Below are 20,294 nucleotides of genomic sequence, written 5' to 3' on the forward strand. Positions count from 1 at the left end.
ACGCTCACAAGAACTGCTCAGAGGAATCCTTCAGTCTTCTAAAGGTCAAGACCATGAGGTGAGAGCAGTAGCAACGTCCTTGGCGTTCCAAAAGAATATGTCTCTAAAAAATATCATTGAGACTACATATTGGAGGTGCAATTCAGTGTTGCATCTCATTATCTGAAGGATGTGAGAGTGACCTATGAGAAGTGCTTCTCGCTAGGTCCATTTGTATCAGCAGATACAGTGCTGGGTCTTGGAGCAAAGACTGATCCTTAAATATTGTTTTATCGTACATAAACCCTCTTGTCAGATATGTGCTTGGTTTTCTATTAGCAAGCTCACTGATGTCGCACGGGAGCATAGTGTCATTGCTGGTAGGGGATCAAGGGTATGTATGACTAGTAGGGGAGTACAAAATTTTTTTTTTTTGTATATTTTGTAATAAAAGTGTAATTATGTTTCGAGTTTTTGGTTGTTTGTAAGGAGTTCGGGGATAACTCCTTGCAATCTTAGAACTAACATGGATGTTAGGATCAGGTGATCGGGATCGGTGTTGTGCTCCTTGAACAAGGCGTATTGTCATGTTAGTGGAATAGCACCCAATGACAAAGGCCTTTAGGCTCTGCCGAGTAAGTGGATAAGACCCCATTGGCAGACCCACAAGAACTCTTAGCCATAGATCAATATCTCGCTGAGGCTCTGAGGCTAAGCAGACTCCAAGGCAGTAGCCGCGAAGTCTTCAGCCTAATAAGGTAGGAACCAAGGTTTATTAATACCTACAACATATGTTGTTTACCTGTCTATTTCAGTAGTTAGCTGTCTCTTACCCACCACCAATGGGTGCTAATCAGCTAAGTATATATCTGGCAGGGAAGTTGAATGTATAAAAATGATATTGTCATGTTACAATAAAGTTTTATACATACTTACCTGACAGATATATACGATTAATGGCCCACCCAGCCTCCCCGCAGGAGACAGGTGGAAGAGAAGAATTCTGATTAGAAAACGGGAATGGTTCCTAGTCCTGCCACCCAGGGCAGGGCGGTAGATCACCTGACCTACCGGTAGCGTGTGCCGCGAAATTTGAAATTCTGTCGGAGACGACGGAGTCTATAGCTAAGTATATATCTGTCAGGTAAGTATGTATAAAACTTTATTGTAACATGACAATATCATTTTTCCTAACTATACAAACCTGAGGTCCTTTACATATAGTCCCTCCTCATGCCACCCCTCACTCTGCGTATTTTGCATGGGCCAAAAGCAAAAGTGATTTGTTTACCTCCCAGCCGCGCGACGATCGGACAAGCAGTTAACTACCGTTCTCCCCTTGTTCGAAGCTTACGACCGTTCCAGCTGCTGCTAGCTACTTCCTATTGTTAAAGGACCTCAGGTTTGTATGGTTAGGAAAAATGCAATTTTCGACAAATTGTCATTTTATGGCGCTTGTCTAGTTGGTGACTTTTGGTGCCATAACACCCCAATTTCCTGATTATTGGTGCTGATAATAGAGTTATGGCACCGATACATACCTAACGGAGGTGCCATTAATGGTTATTGGCACCAAAATCTGCCATAAATTGCAGATTGTTCTGATACGTATACAAACCCTCGGTCCTTTAACAATAGGAATGTAACTTAGCGGCAGCTGAACCGGTCGTAAGCTTCGAACAAGGGTGTTTGGTAGTTAACTGCTTGTCCGGCAGTTAGCGGTCAGCGCGACTGAGAGGAGAGGAGTCACTTTGCTTTCGGCCGCGCTGGTGGAGGGACGTGTTGCTCGCTTCTCTGCCCACTTTAGTCGTTGTATGCTTGGTTCTGCTTCATATCGTGAAGATATTTTACCTTTCTCTATTACTAGTATGCTTGTGTAAAACTAATGTGAGTACCTGGTTGTTTTTTTGTATTGGTGTATTATTTTCTCGTGGAAATGGATTCCCGCGAGCCGGAAAGACCCCCTCACCCCCCCATCAACCGCAGATTGTGCCCTGGTGTGGAGGGCCGTAAGTGTGTTGCCTTTCGGTCCTTATTCGAGGTTGACCCTCATGAATTGTGTGCTCGGTGCCGAGGGCGCGAATGCTCTTGCGCCGAGCCTTGTGATGTGTGTATTGTTTGGTCGAAGGGGAGTCATCAGAGGGTTCTCCAGTTACTCCCTTGGTTACAGACACATCTTCTTTTCTCCCTCCATCTCAGCTCCCACGTATGGCTCCTTTCCTTTCGGGGGTTATCTCACTCCTTCTCCTCCCTCGATCAGTCGAGTGTAGAGGAGGGGGCGAGGTACCCTGACGTTCAGTTGTATTCGGGGTCGTCCGTTCGCTCGGGGTGGGAACTGTCCCCACCCCCCGGCCAAGGGGAAACCCCTCCCCCCTTCAACCCGACTTTCTTCCTCAGGTTTGCCTACCACGGGGGATGATCTCGGCCGGGTCTGGTACTCGCTGGGGCTCCAGGGGACACTTGAGTGTTGGGGGGGGGGGGGGGGGGGGGCTGGCACCCGTTGATAGATCTCTCTCCCTTGAACCGATTCGTTTGCCAGACTTGGTTCACAATGGAAACGACACGCTCAGTGCTCGAGTCCATCAGGGAGAACGACTTCATGCTTTCGGTGGACCTGAAGGACGCGTATTTCCAGATACCCATCCATCAGTCCTCCAGGAAGTACCTCCGCTTCATCCTCGACGGGACGGTGTACCAGTTCAGGGCACTTTGTTTCGGTCTCTCAACTGCCCCACAGGTGTTCACGCGAGTGTTCACTCTGGTGTCGGCTTGGGCCCATTCGGTAGGGATACATCTTCTGAGGTATCTCAACGATTTGTTGGTCCTGGCGAGCTCCCGCTCGTAGCTGCTACAGGACAGAGATCGAATCCTCGAATTCTGCCGCGAACTGGGGATTGTAGTGAATTACGAGAAGTCAGATCTTGAGCCCAAGCAGAGGATGAAGTACCTGGGCATGCTGATCGATACAGTAGCAGGGTGAGTCTTCCTTGCAGACTCGCAGATCAGCAGGTTCAGGGAGGCAGCTAGATGGTTCCTGTCCCTACGGGAGCAGCCAGCTCAGCAGTGGCAGGTCGTGATCGGTCACCTGTCGTCTCTCGAGAAGTTAGTCCTTCATGGGCGTCTTCACCTGCGGTCTCTTCAGTGGAGACTAAAGGAGAGTTGGTCACAGGCAAGAGACCCACCTTACTTCCCTGTGTCTCTCATGGAGGAGGCTAGACAGGATCTAGCCTGGTGGCTGGACGACGGGAACCTCGTAAGAGGAGTGCCTCTTCGCACTCCAGGTTTTCTACTCAGTTGTGCCGGACCCATGGGCAGCTGCAGAGGACGCTCTTCAACACCCGTGGGACAACCTCTTCGCCTACGCCTTTCCCCCGTTCTGTCTGATTCGCAAGGTGATCTGCAGGGTGCTGGTCACCCCGAATCTTCGGATGATTCTTGTAGCACCCAAATGGCCTCAGGCCGTTTGGTACCTGGACCTGCTGGCTCTGCTCACCAAAGCACCGAGAGAGATTCCCTTTGGCACAACCTCCTGTGCCAGCCACACGTAGAATGGTACCACTGGTTGGTTCAGTCCTTGTGTCTTCATGGCTGGCTATTATCCACCGTCTCTTGCGAGCGAGAGGCTTTTCTCGACGAGCAGCAACAGAGATGTCTGGGTACCTCAGACAGTACTCTGTATACCAGGGAAAGTGGTCCGTCTTTTGTGGTTGGTGTCGTGGACGGGGTCTATCTCCTCTCAGAGCTACTCTTCAGCAGGTAGTGGATTTCCTCTTTTTCCTTTGCTGAGAGAAGCTCCTCTCCGTCTCTGCAGTTAAAGGCTATAGAGCCGCCTCGGCCCTAGTCCTGAAACTACGGGGAGTGGATATCTCCTCTTCCTTTGAGATCTCCCTCCTTATGAAGAGCTTTGAGAGGTCTTGCCCACCCAGGGAACTCAGGCCCCCAGGGTGGGATGTGACTCTCGTCCTTAGGAGTTTGACTCGAAGACCCTTCGAGCCACTCCGAGAGTCGTCAGACAGGGATCTGACCCTCGAGACCCTCTTCCTGCTGGCCATTGCATTGGCGAAGAGAGTAGGGGAACTTCATGGTCTTTCCTTCAGTGTTAAGAATTCCAGGGGATGGGGATCTGTGGCGCTCGATTTCGTCCCGGACTTCGTATCGAAGACTCAGAACCCTTCGGTCCCTGGCGACTGGTTCAAGTCTTTCACGATCCCCTCCCTGAAGGACTCCACTGATAATGATGCAGATGAGATGCTGCTTTGTCCTGTGAAGGTGCTAAGGCGCGCTCTGAAGAGAACTCGGCACCTCAGGCCTGAGTGTCGACGCCTCTTCATTAGCACTGGGGTTACCAAGAAAGAGGTTTCCAAGAACACACTTTCTTTCTGGCTGCGTGAGGTGATCAGGAGGGCGTACAACGCAGATGGTATTGACGACACCGTACCTTTCGTCCAATAGCTCACGAAGTCAGAGGTATTGGTCCAACTCTTGCTTTCTGCAAGAACTTCTCCGTGGCGCAGGTTCTGAAGGCAGGGGTTTGGGCCAACCAGACCACCTTTACTTCCTTCTACCTTCGGGATATTGCCCACAGGTCCTTGGACACCTTTTCCTTGGGACCCGTGGTGGCTGCTCAACAAGTTGTGTAGTTTACCCAGCACCCGAGCGGACAGAACAGCATCGCATCCTTGTGTGACTGCATGAATGGACGAGTGAAAGAGAGTGTGACTGGCTTCTCTTACTCCTTCTTTCTTCCCTTTCTACCTGTGGGCAGAGGGCTGCGGTTGTCAGTACGCTGAACAAGAAGCAGATGCAGGTAAGCTACACGACTGAGCTCCATCCTATCCCTTTCAGTAGGGATAGGAGTGTTTATCCACCACTCCCCTACAAGGGGGGGAGTGGAAGCCAACAAGAGACAAACCCATGACTTCATTCTGGCTCTTGAAGTAGGAACTAGTTCTTGGTTGCTATTTATAAGAGGTATGCTGTCCTCCCTCTTATAAATTTGGTCCAGAGGTCTGACGAATGATCCTGCGGTGCACACCCTGATCAGCTGGGCAGAGGCTAGGATCCCTCCCTATGCTCTTATGACCAGGGAGGGAACCAAACCAAGGTCGGACAAACACCAGTTTGTTCATAAGACTCCGATTCCACCCACCAATAAGTGAGTCTTCCTATTGTTAAAGGACTGAGGGCTTGCATATGTATCGGAACAACTCACAATTTGTCAAAAATTGTATTTTTCCTAACTATACAAACCTGAGGTCCTTTACACATAGTCCCACCTCATGCCACCCCTCACTCTGTTTTTCCTGGGCCTAAAGCAAAGTGACTCCTCTCCTCTCAGTCGCGCTGACCGCCGACTGCTGGACAAGCAGTTAACTACCGAACCCCCTTGTTCGAAGCTTACGACCGGTTCAGCTGCCGCTAAGTTACATTCCTATTGTTAAAGGACCTCAGGTTTGTACAGTTAGGAAAAATACAATTTTCGACAAATTGTGATTTTTTGGTTATCAGCGATTTTCGCTTGTCATCAAATTGTCGGAATGGAACCCCTGCCAATAACCAGAGACTGCCTGTAGTATATGTATTTTCGTGGCCCATGTGACACAATTTGTTTTATCCCAGATGTTTATAGTAAGGGAAATACTACTAACATTAATTTATGCAAATGAAAAGTTTTTGTATATATGGAACCTAACACTACCATTGTTTCTTCTTGACTTTTTTCCATCAAAGAGAACTCTATGATGTTAGGCTTCACATGGTGTACAGTATGCTCATTTGTTTTTCAGATAACATTTAGTAGTTTATCGCCAAAATGGAAGAAGCCTCTGGGAGAGAAAAAATGCCAAGGAAGAACAAGAATTTCAAAGACAAGAATTTTAACCCTAAATTCCAATTCCAAAAAGGGAAAGGGAAAAACCAAGTTATGCGTGAAGAAATTGAGAAGCTTAGAGAAATGAGAACAAAGGTATGTTATAATCCTTACCTTACTGGTATAAAAGATAAGTGCATGTCTGTTAGCTACAGTAAATGGTCATCAGCATGTGTACAGTACTGACATTCCCTAACTTGTATTACAATCAATAGTTAATTTATATAATTACATAAGCTCTACAAGGAATTAACAAAGATTTTCTGGCTTATGCCATTTTCTTTCATGTTTCAGCTTCCTGAGATGATGGCAGAGGAGTTGGACAGTTTTGCAAAATTACCACTTAGTGCAAAAACTCTTAAGGGATTGAAAAATGCAGGATTCACAGTTCCTACAAAAGTTCAGCGTCAGACCCTTTTGTATTCCCTTGGTGGATGTGATGTTGTTGCTGCTGCCAAAACAGGCTCTGGCAAAACTCTTGCCTTTATTATTCCGGTAAGGATGTCAGTCAAATTATCTTTTAATGAATTTTGTGGTGAAATGTAATGTACAGGCAGTTCCCGGTTTACGACGGTTTAGGCTTACGACATGTCGAGGTTACAACACTTTTCAATTGTATTCGTCAGAAATTAGTTCGTTTACGATGCATGTTCCAGGGTTACAGCGCTTATGACGCCGATCTGGCAGAAGACTCATGACTCCAAAATATCAAAATAATCAATATTTGAAGTTTTTCTTATGTAAGAATGTAGTTTACATAGTTTTCAATTCACCCAAAGTATTAAAAGTAAGGTTTTCTTAGGATTTGTTTACTATTTTTTATGATGTTCCAGCTTATGACTCCTCTCAAGAATGAATCCTTGTTGTAAACCGGGGACTGCCTGCACTAATAAGTTTACTGTGCTTGGTGACAGATTGTGCTATTTATTGGCAATTATGTACTGAATCTTGTTAGGTTGTGTAGATTTTTTTTGTTTGCAGTACCTTTACAGGCTCTTTACTTTTATGTTTCCCTTAGAAAATTTAATGTAGGTCATAAGTGTGTTTATTTGAGATGAATCTTACCTACTGTTAAATTTAGCTATATCTCCCCGCTGATTAGGCGAGTCGGCTTTCAAAAAAAAAAATCGAATGGCTGCTCGGATGACTGTCTAGTTTACCTGTTCTCCACCAGGTGTGTTTCGAATGTTTTAGCTCGTCAGCATTCTCCTTGCTGCCATTGCGGCTAAGTGATTGTTGGTATTCTGTGAAGTTTGACTGTTTTACACCTGGTTACAGTATTGTAATTTCATTTTGTTCATGACACTTACCTGCCAGATATATATATAGCTGTATTCTCTGACAACCGACAGAATTTCGAAACTCCCGGCAAACGCAGTGGTCGGCTAGGTGGTTAGTACCCATTCCCGCCGCTGGGAGGCGGATACCAGGAACCATTCCCATTTTCTATTCAGATTTTTTTCTGTCGCCGGTCGGTAAACAACTGTTTACAGACCTCCGCCTAGGATTTTGAAAACCCCATTTGTCACTTTAGTATTTGGATTGTCTTTTGGTTTCGGACTTGGCTTAGTGATTTGGCATACGCTATTGTGGTTTGGATTTTGATTTTTACACATGCAACTTACCCGGCAGATATATACTTAGCTAATGTCTCTGACGTCCGACAGAATTCAAAACTCGCGGCACACGCTACAGGTAGGTCAGGTGATCACCCCCTACCGCCGCTGGGTGGCGGTAATAGGAATCATTCCCGTTTTCTGACAGAATTTTTCTGTCGCCGGTGCTGACAACAACTTTGTTGGTAGCTCCTACTTAGAATTTCTTGCTTGCTTTGCCGAGGATTATTTGGGAAGTATTTGATCTTTGGTTGTTGGCATACGCTGTTTTTTGGATTTAGTTGGATAATATGTCTGATTTAACACCTGGAACTCTGTTTAGAGTATGTGTAAATGAAGGATGCAAGGTGAGGTTGCCTAAGGCTACTTTGGACCCTCACACTATTTGTGTAAAATGTAGGGGAAGGGATTGTTCAGTTAAGGATACATGTGATGTATGCGAGAGTTTAACTGAAGTGCAATGGAAAGATCTAACTGCATACGTGAAAAAATTAGAGAAGGATAGGATTATAAAAGCTTCAGCTAGAAGTTCAAGTAGATCCTGTTCTGCGGAACAGGATAGTATTTCTAACCCTGCAGTAGCTTCGCCATCTTCCTTTTTGGTTTCAGCTCCTTCCCCCCGCAGCGAACTTGTAGATGCGTCTGCAGAGAGAGCCGCTGTGGAAGCGTCAATCCGCAATTTGCAACAGCAATTGCGAGATATAGACCAAGGTTAGAGTGAAGTGTGTAGTGACGTGTGCAGTGTCCCCAGTGCAGTGGAGGGGGCGTCTGACCGACTCCGCATCGCTCCTAGGCCTGGACCTCTTTCAGGCTCCCATGCCCAAGGGAGGAGGAATGTCGAAAGCCGCAAGGGGGATGTAGAGTATCCCCAACGGTCAGGCGTCCCTTCAGCAGATCCTGTAGGCTCGTCCCAGGCTGCTGTAGAGAGCTATAGGAAAAGCCTCTTAAGGAAGTGTTTTTCCGACTCTGATTCGTCCTCTCCTAAGCGAGGATGGAGCTCATCTTCCAAATCGCGCCCTCTCAAGAGAGCCTGGAAACCGTCAGGAGAAGGCGCTCTTGACTCCAGCCCGGAGCCTTTTCCGGAGTATTCTCCTGCGCCTAAGAAGGTTATGAAGTCTCCTGAATCTTCACCAGAAGGGATTCGGTCCTCTACTAAGAAATTCCTGTTGGACCTTCAAGCGAATCTCTCTTAGGCTCTTTCAACTAGTAGGCGCAAGGAGCCTTCTCGCAGGAAGGACGCCTCTCTTCCAGTTAAGAGTTCTGTTAGGAGGCCTTCTCTTAGTAGGAAGGAGGAGTATAGTAGGCGATCTTCACCAGTAAGAACCTATTCTCCCCCGAGAGTAGACGACTCCTTTGATGCTTCGTCTAGACAGGGAAGATGGTATTCCCCGCGCAGAAGCTCTGATGCTAAGAAGAGTCATAGCGCAAAGCGCCAAGAAGTAGGCTCTAGATCCTCTCCTGGTAGGAGTAAGGAGAAAGTCTTCATGCGAGAAGGTAGTGATCGATTTGTATCTGTCGAACGATCTCCTAGGAGTAGGATCTCCTCTTCAAGTGGAAGGAAGGAACGAGAGAGGGTACGCTCTGCTCAGAGGGATAGAAGCGAGAAGGGCTCTCCTTCGAATGATGACTTTTCTAGAAGGTGCCAACGTTCGATAGGACTCCTGGATGATAGAAGCCCTTTAAGTTACTCGAGACCGGTAGCTCGTGATAGGCTTTCCTCAAGGGAGTCAATCGCCTCTCCTAGCAGGTTCCAAGATTCTAGAAAGAACCTAAACATGGGTTTGCGCCCTACTCCTAGGACAGGGGGCTGAAACCAATCTAGCTTAGTTTAGATAGATTAGGAATTTTAATCTTGTGGTGGTGTTTTTTTATGGTCGATTGAAGGTGGTCAGGGAAAAGTACCACTTTCAAATCGTAGTTTATAACAAAGTAGTGTGGTCAGGTGGTCGAGATTGGTTGTTTCATGCTCCTTGTAATGGTTTGGACCTAGGCTCTGTCTTTTAAGAGGGTTAGTCCCCGTTGATATGACAAAGGTGAAGGCTCTACCATGTAAGTGGGATAGGTCCCATTGGTACGATCCGAAATAAGGCTCTGTCGAGTAAGCGGGCTAGCCCCCATTGACATGATCCAGAAGAGTTCTCAGTGACAGGTCTCATCCTCACTGGAACTCTTGAGGCAAGCAGACTCATAGACAGTATTCATGAAGTCTTCTGCTCAATAAGGTAGGAATCAAGGTATTTAAGTTTATTTATAGTACCTACAACAAAAGTTGTTTTCCCTGTTTTTTGAATTGCTATTCATATTGAGTAACTATCTCTTACCCTCCTCCAAGGGTGCCAATCAGCTAAGTATATATCTGCCGGGTAAGTTGCATGTGTAAAAATGAAATTGTTAAGATACAATCAAGTTTTACACATACTTACCTGGCAGATATATACGTTTAATGGCCCACCCATCCTCCCCTCAGGAGATAGGGGGAAGAAAAATTCTGTCAGAAAACGGGAATGATTCCTATTACCGCCACCCAGCGGCGGTAGGGGGTGATCACCTGACCTACCTGTAGCGTGTGCCGCGAGTTTTGAATTCTGTCGGACGTCAGAGACATTAGCTAAGTATATATCTGCCAGGTAAGTATGTGTAAAACTTTATTGTATCTTAACAATTTCATTTTGCTTTTGATTTTTCTTAGAATTGAGATGTCTGGATCTAGTTCTACTAGTTTCAGAGTGTGTGGTGTAGAAGAATGTAAGGTGAGGCTACCAAAAGCCTCGGTAGATCCTCACACGGTGTGTGTGAATTGTAGAGGGCATGTTTGCTTGTTGGATGATAGGTGCAAAGAATGTGAAGTGTTAACTAATGTCGAATGGAAGGCGTATGAATCTTACATTCGTAGACTTGAGCGTGACAGAATTAGGAAGTCTTTCTCCAGGAGTGCTTCTGTTAAGGGGGCCGGCCGGAACCACTATATACAGTGGTATAGGACGAAAAATGCAAAGTCATGAAAAAATTCATGGAGCTTCATATGGCAATTGAGAATACGTATACGAAATATTTCGTCAAAATTCCTCTTACTTTCGTAGTTACAAGGTAATTAGTAAACATAACTCAATAAGCCTAAAACATTCATCCGTACAAGAAAATGCAATATTTCTTCTGTTATCGTAAATTTTGATAATTATTGGCAAAGAAATTGTGAGAAATGGCATCTGTAGAGATTCCGTGGCTCGCAGAAGCGAGTATCTGGTTCAACCATGAATCAGTGCGACCATAGACTTTAAGTAGATTACTTGTCGAGTTTCACCTCGTGACTTTCGCTTGCTTTCACGTATGTTTATGTATGTTTTGGCAAGAAGTTCATCATGCCAATGAGGAAAAGACAAGGAAAACATCTCGCTAACATACAGACGAAGAAAAATCGCTCAAGCATTATTACAGAATATCATAATATACGCGTAGTTAGTGAAGAGGGAGGGGAGGGTTGCTTAGTAACGCCCCCTTCTTGCCTGACAGCACACGTCACACTATGCCCAAGGCTACGATCTTTGAGCAAAGAGATCTTCATTTATGATAAATAACATAGTTTTGGTTTTTTAATACCCAAAATGGACTATGAAATTCATAATAATCATGATTTATTAAATTGTCTTTGTAAAAAGAGAGTACATCTTCGAGTTTCACCTGTGACATTCTCTTGCATTTATGTTTGTTTATCTTTGTTTCGGCAAGAATGTCATCATGCCAAAGAGGAAAATACAAGGAAAACATCTAGCTAACATACAGAAGAAGAAAATTCGCTGTAATAAGCCGAGTTAGTGAAGGGGAGAGAGGGGTTATTCGTAGGAAGGAGTGCCCCACTTGCCTCAAGCAGTGCCCCAGGCTACGATATATGAGCAAAGGGATCATCATTTATGATTAAATTATGATAAATAAAATAGTTTTGGTTTATTAATACACAAAAAAAGAAATATACATTCATAATAATCATTATTTATTAACATTGTCTTTATAGAAATACGAAGGAAAACTTTGAACGCCCGTATCTCAAAACTATACTTATTGACCTTCAAAATCTATCTTCTCGCTTAGTTTTAAGGGGGCCGGCCGGCTAATGCCGTTTTTTAACGACAGGACTTTGACATTCATACCACTTAATAAGGTGACTTGGGACATCTCCAAACCGCATATGATTTTCGCCTCTGACCTTCGGTTTTGTGACGCCTGGGCGATTTATCCCGAAAATAACCACTTTTCAAATTCTATCTCCTCCCTTGATATTTAATATTAAGACCTGGGATTACTACCATATATAGACCTGATGTAGACCTCCAATCAAATGGAGAGTTTTTTTTCTAAAAGTCATTTTTTTGCTAGATATGAATTTTTCAATATGGTAAAAAAATAAACCCTATAAATCACGAGAAAAAAAATTTATAAAAAAAAAGACGAAAACAAAATTGGAAAAAAGGGCTCTATTTGGTTGTTCTATAATGTCTTTCTGAGTTATATACCAAATTCCAATGTTATAGCTTTAAAACTAAGTGAGGAGATAGACTTTGAAGGTCAATAAGTATAGTTTTGAGATACGGGCGTTCAAAGTTTTCCTTCGTATTTCTATAGAGACAATGTTAATAAATAATGATTATTATGAATGTATATTTCTTTTTTGTGTATTAATAAACCAAAACTATTTTATTTATCATAATTTAATCATAAATGATGATCCCTTTGCTCATATATCGTAGCCTGGGGCACTGCTTGAGGCAAGATGGGGCACTCCTTCCTACGTAACACCCTCTCTCCCCTTCACTAACTCGGCTTATTACAGCGAATTTTCTTCTTCTGTATGTTAGCGAGATGTTTTCCTTGTATTTTCCTCTTTGGCATGATGACATTCTTGCCGAAACAGAGATAAACAAACATAAATGCAGGAGAATGTCAGAGGTGAAACTCGAAGATGTACTCTCTTTTTACAAAGACAATTTAATAAATCATGATTATTATGAATTTCATAGTCCATTTTGGGTATTAAAAAACCAAAACTATGTTATTTATCATAAATGAAGATCTCTTTGCTCAAAGATCGTAGCCTTGGGCATAGTGTGACGTGTGCTGTCAGGCAAGAAGGGGGCGTTACTAAGCAACCCTCCCCTCTCTCTTTACTAACTACGCGTATATTATGATATTCTGTAATAATGCTTGAGCGATTTTTCTTCGTCTGTATGTTAGCGAGATGTTTTGCTTGTCTTTTCCTCATTGGCATGATGAACTTCTTGCCGAAACATTCATAAACATACGTGAAAGCAAGCGAAAGTCACGAGGTGAAACTCGAACGTGTAACCTACTTGAAGTCTATGGTCGCACTGATTCATGTTCATGGTTGAACCAGATACTCGCTTCTGCGAGCCACGGAATCTCTACAGATGCCATTTCTCACAATTTCTTTGCCAATAATTATCAAAATTTACGATAACAGAAGAAATATTGCATTTTCTTGTAGGGATGAATGTTTTAGGCTTATTGAGTTATGTTTACTAATTACCTTGTAACTACGAAAGTAAGAGGAATTTTGACGAAATATTCAGTATACGTATTCTCAATTGCCATATGAAGCTCCATGAATTTTTTCATGACTTTGCATTTTTCGCCCTATACCACTGTATATAGGGGTTCCGGCCGGCCCCCTTAAAGCTATAACATTGGAATTTGGTATATAACTCAGAAAGACATTATAGAACAATCAAATAGAGCCCTTTTTTCCAATTTTTGTTTCATCTTTTTTTTTATACATTTTTTTCTCATGATTTATAGGGTTTATTTTTTGACCATATTGAAAAATTCATATCTAGCAAAAAAATGACTTTTAGAAAAAAAAACTCTCCATTTGATTGGAGGTCTACATCAGGTCTATATATGGTAGTAATCCCAGGTCTTAATATTAAATATCAAGGGAGGAGATATAATTTGAAAAGTGGTTATTTTCGGGATAAATCGCCCTGGCGTCACAAAACCGAAGGTCAGAGGCGAAAATTATATGCGGTTTGGAGATGTCCCAAGTCACCTTATTAAGTGGTATGAATGTCAAAGTCCTGTCGTTAAAAAACGGCATTAGCCGGCCGGCCCCCTTAAAAGTCAAGTGATAAAGTTGCTCAATCTAACATAACTGTAGAACATGTTATGCATAACCCTGTAATTTCACCTTCGGAACCTTGAATCGAAAATGCGAGTGCTACAATCTAATGTGCAAAAGTGTAGTGATAATGTTAGTGCCCCTAGTGATGTGGAGGCCATGTCATTTCAGATCGGTCCTATAATGCCTCCAGGTTGAGACCTCTGTCGGACTCCCAGAACACAGGGAATGGACATGTCGAAGGCCGAAGGAGGGTTACGGGAATTAAACACCAGTCTGGCGTCCCTTCGGCAGATCCTGAAGATGCATCCCAGGCTGCCAAAGATCGTGCGCAAGCTCGAATCTTGAAGGAATGCTTCTCTTCCTCCGAGACGTCCTCACCTCACCGTGGGTGGGAATCTCGGAAGGCCTCTCCAATTGAGAGTGGTAAGGAAGACGTAAGACGTCGCACTGGCGGCCATCGTCTTTCTCGCCCTCTTAGGAAAGGTCTACGGAAGAGGACGCAGCCTCTCCAATTGAGAGTGGTAAGGAAGACGTAAGATGTCGCACTGGCGGCCATCGTCTTTCTCACCCTCTTAGGAAAGGTCTTACGGAAGAGGACGTTTCATCAGGAGATCGAGAGCGTCCTCCGCCTCGATTTACGCTTCGGTCTTCCCCGGAAGACTTCGAAGACAGTATCCTACATAAGAGATTCAGGACGCTTTCTGAGCGTCCTGATTCGAGTCCGGAGAGAAGGAAGAAGGCGTCCCCTCGCCCATCTTCTTCTCAAAGGATCATTCCATCATATGGTTCTTCACCATCAAAAAAGACCCTCGTAGCGATTCGTCAGCAGTTGGATGCATTTTTCGCCAAGAAAGAAGAAAGATCGCGTAGTCGTAAAAAAGATCTATGGCTACCTATCAAGAAATCTAGACGTTCTCCTTCGGCTTCTCTTCGTTCTTCGTCCTCTTCTGATTCGTCGCCTTCTAGACCTCATCGACTCAATCAGGAATGCGCATGCAGTCCTGCTGATAGAGTCTCTAGAAGTATTGGCGAAAGAGAAAAAGACATTAGGTGTCGCACAGGCGACCGTCGTCATCTTTTCCAAGAGTCGAAGAACGTTCAGAAGGATCGCTCGGAAATAGAATTGGAAGGAATTGATCTTGGTTTACAGGAAGAGAGTATTCGACAGAAGAAACGCCTTACTCATCAGGACGCTCGTAAGGATGCTTCTCGGGACACTCGGTGTCGTAAACGTTGGCTGGATAGACTTGAAACTCACGATATTAGTTCAGAAGAAAGATATGAGGACGCATATGAGGACGCTTTTGAGGACGCAAGGCTTCTTACAACTCAAGACCGTATTAAAGGAGCGTTTACAAGACATCCATCACGTCAGGACGCAAATGAGGACGCTTTTGAGGACGCGAGGCGTAGTGCTAATAAGGACGCTCGTCGTCCTTCATATCAGGACGCTTTCCAGGACGCAAATGAGGACGCTTTTGAGGACGCTAGGCGTCCCATGCATAGAGTCACCGTGGAAAGAAGAGAACAGGTCGCTAGTCAGAAGGATAAGCGCCCTATGCTTCAAGGTAGTAGAAACTACAATATGGGTGCTCGCCAAGAGAAATTTATTTCAAGTGCAAGACCTACGTTTCGAAAAGGAGGTGAAACTTCGGTTTCTTCTCGCTCAATTCAGGATAAGCCTGCGTCTCCCTTAGAAGAGAAATCGTCAAGCGAGCCTGTCTCAGAAGAGGAGGAGGATCCTACAACCTCATCCTCTGTGGATTATAAGACTTTAACTCGCCTTTTAAAAGATTTGTTTCCCGAGAAGTTTCGAGCTCCGGTTCCTCTCTCTCCACCTTCGCAGCTAACCTCTTCGAAGGCAAGGAAGACTCCAAATTTTGTTAAAATGGCCACTTCACTCTCAACTAAAAGGGCTTTTAAAAGAATCCACGATTGGATGGAATCCAAAAAGACGAAGGGCAAGACTTTTTTTGCACTTCCCCCCACAAAGCTTAGTGGAAGATCAGGGAAGTGGTATGAGACAGAAGAAGAAGCAGGTTTAAGAATCCCTTCTTCTGCACAAGGTGATTTCGCTAACTTAGTGGAGGCTCCTAGAAGATCTTACCTGGCATCAGCAAAAGTTTCTTGGACAATGTCAGAGATAGATCACCATCTCAAAGGCCTTTACAAAACTCTAGAAGTTTTTAACTTTCTAGATTGGTGTTTGGGCGTCTTGGATGTGCAGTCTAGAAGCCCAGATTCTATTTCATTAGAGGACTTAGCGAGTATTTTGTCATGTATGGACAGGGCAGTAAGGGATGGCTCTGACGAACTGGCATCACATTTTGCGTCGGGAGTCCTGAAGAAACGCGCACTTTTCTGTAGCTTCACAGCTAAGTCAGTGTCGCCTGCGCAAAAAGCAGAATTGTTGTTCGCTCCCTTTTCTGCTCATCTTTTTCCTCAATCAATGGTAAAGGATTTGTCAGTAAATCTCCAAGAAAGAGCGACGCAGGACTTATTGTCTCGGTCTTCGAAACGTCCTACTGATCAGACATCTTCAAGAACCACGCAAGCTTCTAGGAAGAATTATAAGCCCTTTCGTGGAAGAGCATCCTCGAGAGCTTCTGCTCGAGGGAGGAGTTTCCCTAGGGGCAGAGCCCCCTCAAAAACCAGGGGAAAGAAATGACTTTTCGGCCCTCCAGGCACCAGTCGGAGCGAGACTCGCTCTTTTCGCAGAAGCGTGGAGGATAAGAGGGGCGAACTCTTGGTCACTCGAAGTGATCGAGAAAGGTTACAAGATCCCGTTTCTATCAAAACCTCCATTAAGCATAGAGCCAATAGACCTTTCGCCCTCTTATCAGGATTCGAAGCAACAGATCTTATTAGACCTTTTGGATCAAATGTTGGAAAAGAGAGCAGTAGAAAGAGTTGTATCACGGAACTCACCAGGCTTCTACAACAGGCTTTTCCTTGTTCCGAAGCACTCGGGAGGATGGAGACCTGTCCTAGACGTAAGCAGGCTGAAACTTTTTGTAAGGAAAATAAAATTCAAGATGGAAACTGCACCAGGTTCTGTTTTAGCATCCCTGAGACCAGGAGATTGGATGGTGTCCTTGGATCTCCAAGACGCCTATTTCCATGTTCCGATCCACCCTCAGTCCAGGAAGTTCCTCAGATTCGTTCTGAAAGGACAGGTCTTCCAATTCAGAGCTCTCTGTTCCGGCCTGAGTACAGCCCCTATGATATTCACGCTTCTGATGCGAAATGTAGCAAGATGGCTCCATCTCTCGAAGATAAGAGTTTCACTCTACTTAGACGATTGGCTGATCCGGTCCACGTCGAAGGAAAAGTGCCTGGAGGACCTGCACACGACATTACAGCTCACGAAGGACCTAGGCCTTCTGGTCAACTTCGAAAAGTCCCATCTGATTCCCACACAGTCCATCGTGTATCTGGGGATTCAGATGGATTCAGTGGCTTTTCAAGCATTTCCATCCATAGAACGTCAGCTAAAATGCTTAGAGAAAGTATTGGTCTTCTTAGAGAAGGAAATATGCTCGGCGAGGGAATGGATGAGTCTGCTGGGGATCATTTCCTCGCTGGAGAAATTTGTTTCTCTGGGAAGGCTGCACCTCAGACAGCTTCAGTTTTTCCTAGCGGACAACTGGAAGAACAAGAAAGACCTAGACGAGATTTTGAGAATCCCTCAATCGATCAAAGAGCATTTGAAGTGGTGGTCCGATCCCGTCAAGCTATCGGAAGGGATGTCCCTCAAAGTTCTGAGCCCAGACCTAGTGTTGTTCTCAGACGCGTCCATGATGGGCTGGGGAGCAACACTGAAGGAGGAGGAGGTGTCAGGCCTCTGGAGAGGGGAACAGAGGTCCTGGCACATAAACCTCAAGGAGCTAGAAGCGATTCGATTGGCACTTCAATGCTTCGAGTCAAGGATTGTGGGACGAATTGTACAAGTCAACTCGGACAACACCACTGCGCTCGCATATATAAAAAAACAGGGAGAAACTCTATCTCGGTCCCTGTTCACGTTAACGAGGGAAATCTTACTTTGGGCAAAAATAAGAAATATAACGATCCTAACGAGATTCGTTTCAGGACAGCAGAACGTTCGTGCAGATCTTCTCAGCCATCAACATCAAATGCTTCCAAACGAATGGACTCTCCATCCAGAGATTTGCAAAGAGTTATGGAAACTTTGGGGACGTCCACTGGTAGACCTCTTCGCGACAGCGAAAACGAAGAGGCTTCCTATTTACTGCTCTCCGGTTCTGGACCCAGGAGCAATAGCGATAGACGCCATGCTTTGGAATTGGAAAGGGATGGATCTCTACGCCTTTCCTCCATTCAAACTCCTGGGAGAGGTAATGAGGAAGTTTGCGGCGTCGGAAGGAACAAGAATGACGTTGATCGCCCCCTTTTGGCCTGCAAGCGACTGGTTCACAGAGGCCATGTCATTTCTGGTAGATTTCCCAAGGACACTTCCAGAAAAAATAGATCTACTCAGACAGCCCCACTTCGAGAGGTATCACGGAAGCCTCTCCGCTCTGAGTCTGACTGCATTCAGACTATCCAAAGTTGGCTAGAGCGAGAGGTTTTTCAAAATCGGTGGCAAGAGCTATTGCCAACGCTAGAAGAACATCTTCTCAAGCTGTCTACCAATCGAAGTGGGCTGTCTTCAGAAGTTGGTGTAGAAGGGAAAATATTTCCTCCTCCACGACCTCTGTGAGCCAGATTGCTGATTTCCTCCTACATCTTAGAAATATAGACAAACTTTCAGTGTCAACGATTAAAGGCTACAAAAGTATGCTGTCAACGGTCTTCCGACACAGAGGCTTGGATTTATCAAATGATAAGGATCTTCACGATCTATTGAGGTCCTTTGAGACCTCAAAAGCTCCACGAGACAAGATTCCCTCATGGAACTTGGATATTGTCTTAAAGTTTTTAATGTCAGCCCCATTTGAGCCTATGCATGCTGCCTCTTTGAAAGATGTAACTAGAAAAGCTATTTTCCTAACCGCTCTGGCAACAGCTAAGAGGGTTAGCGAAATTCAAGCTATGAGTAAACATGTGGGTTTCAGAGAATACAATGCGGTGTGTTCGCTGAGCCCCTCGTTCTTAGCTAAGAACGAGAACCCATCCAACCCCTGTCCTAAAAGCTTTGATATCAAGGGGTTATCAGAGTTCGTCGGACGAGAGCCAGAGAGAGTTTTGTGCCCTAACAGAGCTCTCAAATTTTATCTGGAAAAGACCAAACAATGTAGAGGCCCGTCAGACAACCTTTGGTGTTCGGTCAAGAGGCCGGAATTACCAATGTCTAAGAACGCACTGGCGTTCTTCTTGAGAAGCACCATCAGGGAAGCTCATTCGTCCTGCACAGATGGTGATCTTAAACTGCTAAAAGTTAATGCTCACGAAGTTAGAGCGGTAGCTACTTCGGTGGCTTTTCAGAAAAATATGGTACTCAGTGATATCCTGAGTGCCACATTTTGGCAAAGCAACTCTGTGTTCGCTTCACACTACCTCAGAGATGTGAAGGCGACATATGAGAATTGCTACTCGCTTGGACCATACATTTCCGCGGATACAGTATTGGGGACGAGAAGCAATACGAACCCCATCCTTTAGAAAATGGATGTGTGTGATTTTAATTATGGGTTTTGTTTTTATGGTTGTAGGGTTGGCCGCTTGAGGCGGTCTTCCCTTTAATTAGCCTAAAAGTTATGGGACTAACTTTAGTGGGGCTAGGTTAGGTGGTATTGGTTATGCTTCGTTGTCTTCAGTATGGTCAATATGGTCTAGTCACATTGCGGTCATGCTCCCGTTGACAGATCATCTAGAACTATCCAGCTATACAGCTATACAGCTATACCTTGCTGGAAATTCTAGTTAAGCAGAAGCAGGCTTGGGTGACAGTAATCACGAAGTCAGCTATGCTAACAGGTAAGGAAACCAAGATGTCAATCATCTGCATGTTATGTGTTTCCCAAAATCCTTCTATTCTGTCCCTTCCGACCTCCAATGGTGGGATTCAGCTATATATATATCTGGCAGGTAAGTGTCATGAACAAAATGATATTGTCATGATACAATAAAGTTTGTTCATACTTACCTGACAGATATATATATAGCTGTATTCTCTGACGCCCGACAGAATTTCGAAACTCCCGGCAAACGCAGTGGTCGGCTAGGTGGTTAGTACCCATTCCCGCCGCTGGGAGGCGGATACCAGGAACCATTCCCATTTTCTATTCAGATTTTCTCTACCACTGTCCACTGAGGGGAGGTGGGTGGGTACTTGATTATATATATCTGTCAGGTAAGTATGAACAAACTTTATTGTATCATGACAATATCATTTTCCTAGGATATCTTCCACCAGAAGCAAATCCAATAACATCAGGCTATGTAGGAATGTTTTTGGTGTAACCAGGATGGTGAATTGGAAGTTGATCAACATTCCTTTGTACTGACAAGGGTACAGAGTGTGATCTTGGAACTCCTAGATGTGAAGAATGTAGGGAATGGTTTTGAGAAATTTATGCCTGAATATGTCAGATATAGGAAAGACTGGAATCAAATAGATTGTGAAAGCAATTACGTAGATAAATCAGGACTTAAACCTGTCAGGCTATCCCTACTCAGACTAGGCATTTTAGTAGGCTAGTATTGACTTCCTTTGTAGCTCCGCCCTCTGCTCCCC

At 44.6% G+C, this 20,294-nt stretch overlaps 1 protein-coding gene across 1 annotated transcript in view; it reads left to right on the forward strand.

Moving 5' to 3' along the window:
• The first annotated feature begins 5,750 nt into the window (after positions 1-5,750).
• Positions 5,751-20,294, forward strand: part of LOC135215681 (probable ATP-dependent RNA helicase DDX10) — a 111,983-nt gene continuing 97,439 nt past the window's right edge. The window contains 2 exon segments of the mRNA XM_064250627.1: positions 5,751-5,944; positions 6,143-6,343. Coding sequence (XP_064106697.1) covers positions 5,792-5,944; positions 6,143-6,343 — 354 coding nt within the window. The 5' untranslated portion in view covers positions 5,751-5,791.

This window comes from Macrobrachium nipponense, chromosome 5 (assembly GCF_015104395.2).
Source record: "Macrobrachium nipponense isolate FS-2020 chromosome 5, ASM1510439v2, whole genome shotgun sequence".
NCBI lineage: Eukaryota > Metazoa > Arthropoda > Malacostraca > Decapoda > Palaemonidae > Macrobrachium > Macrobrachium nipponense.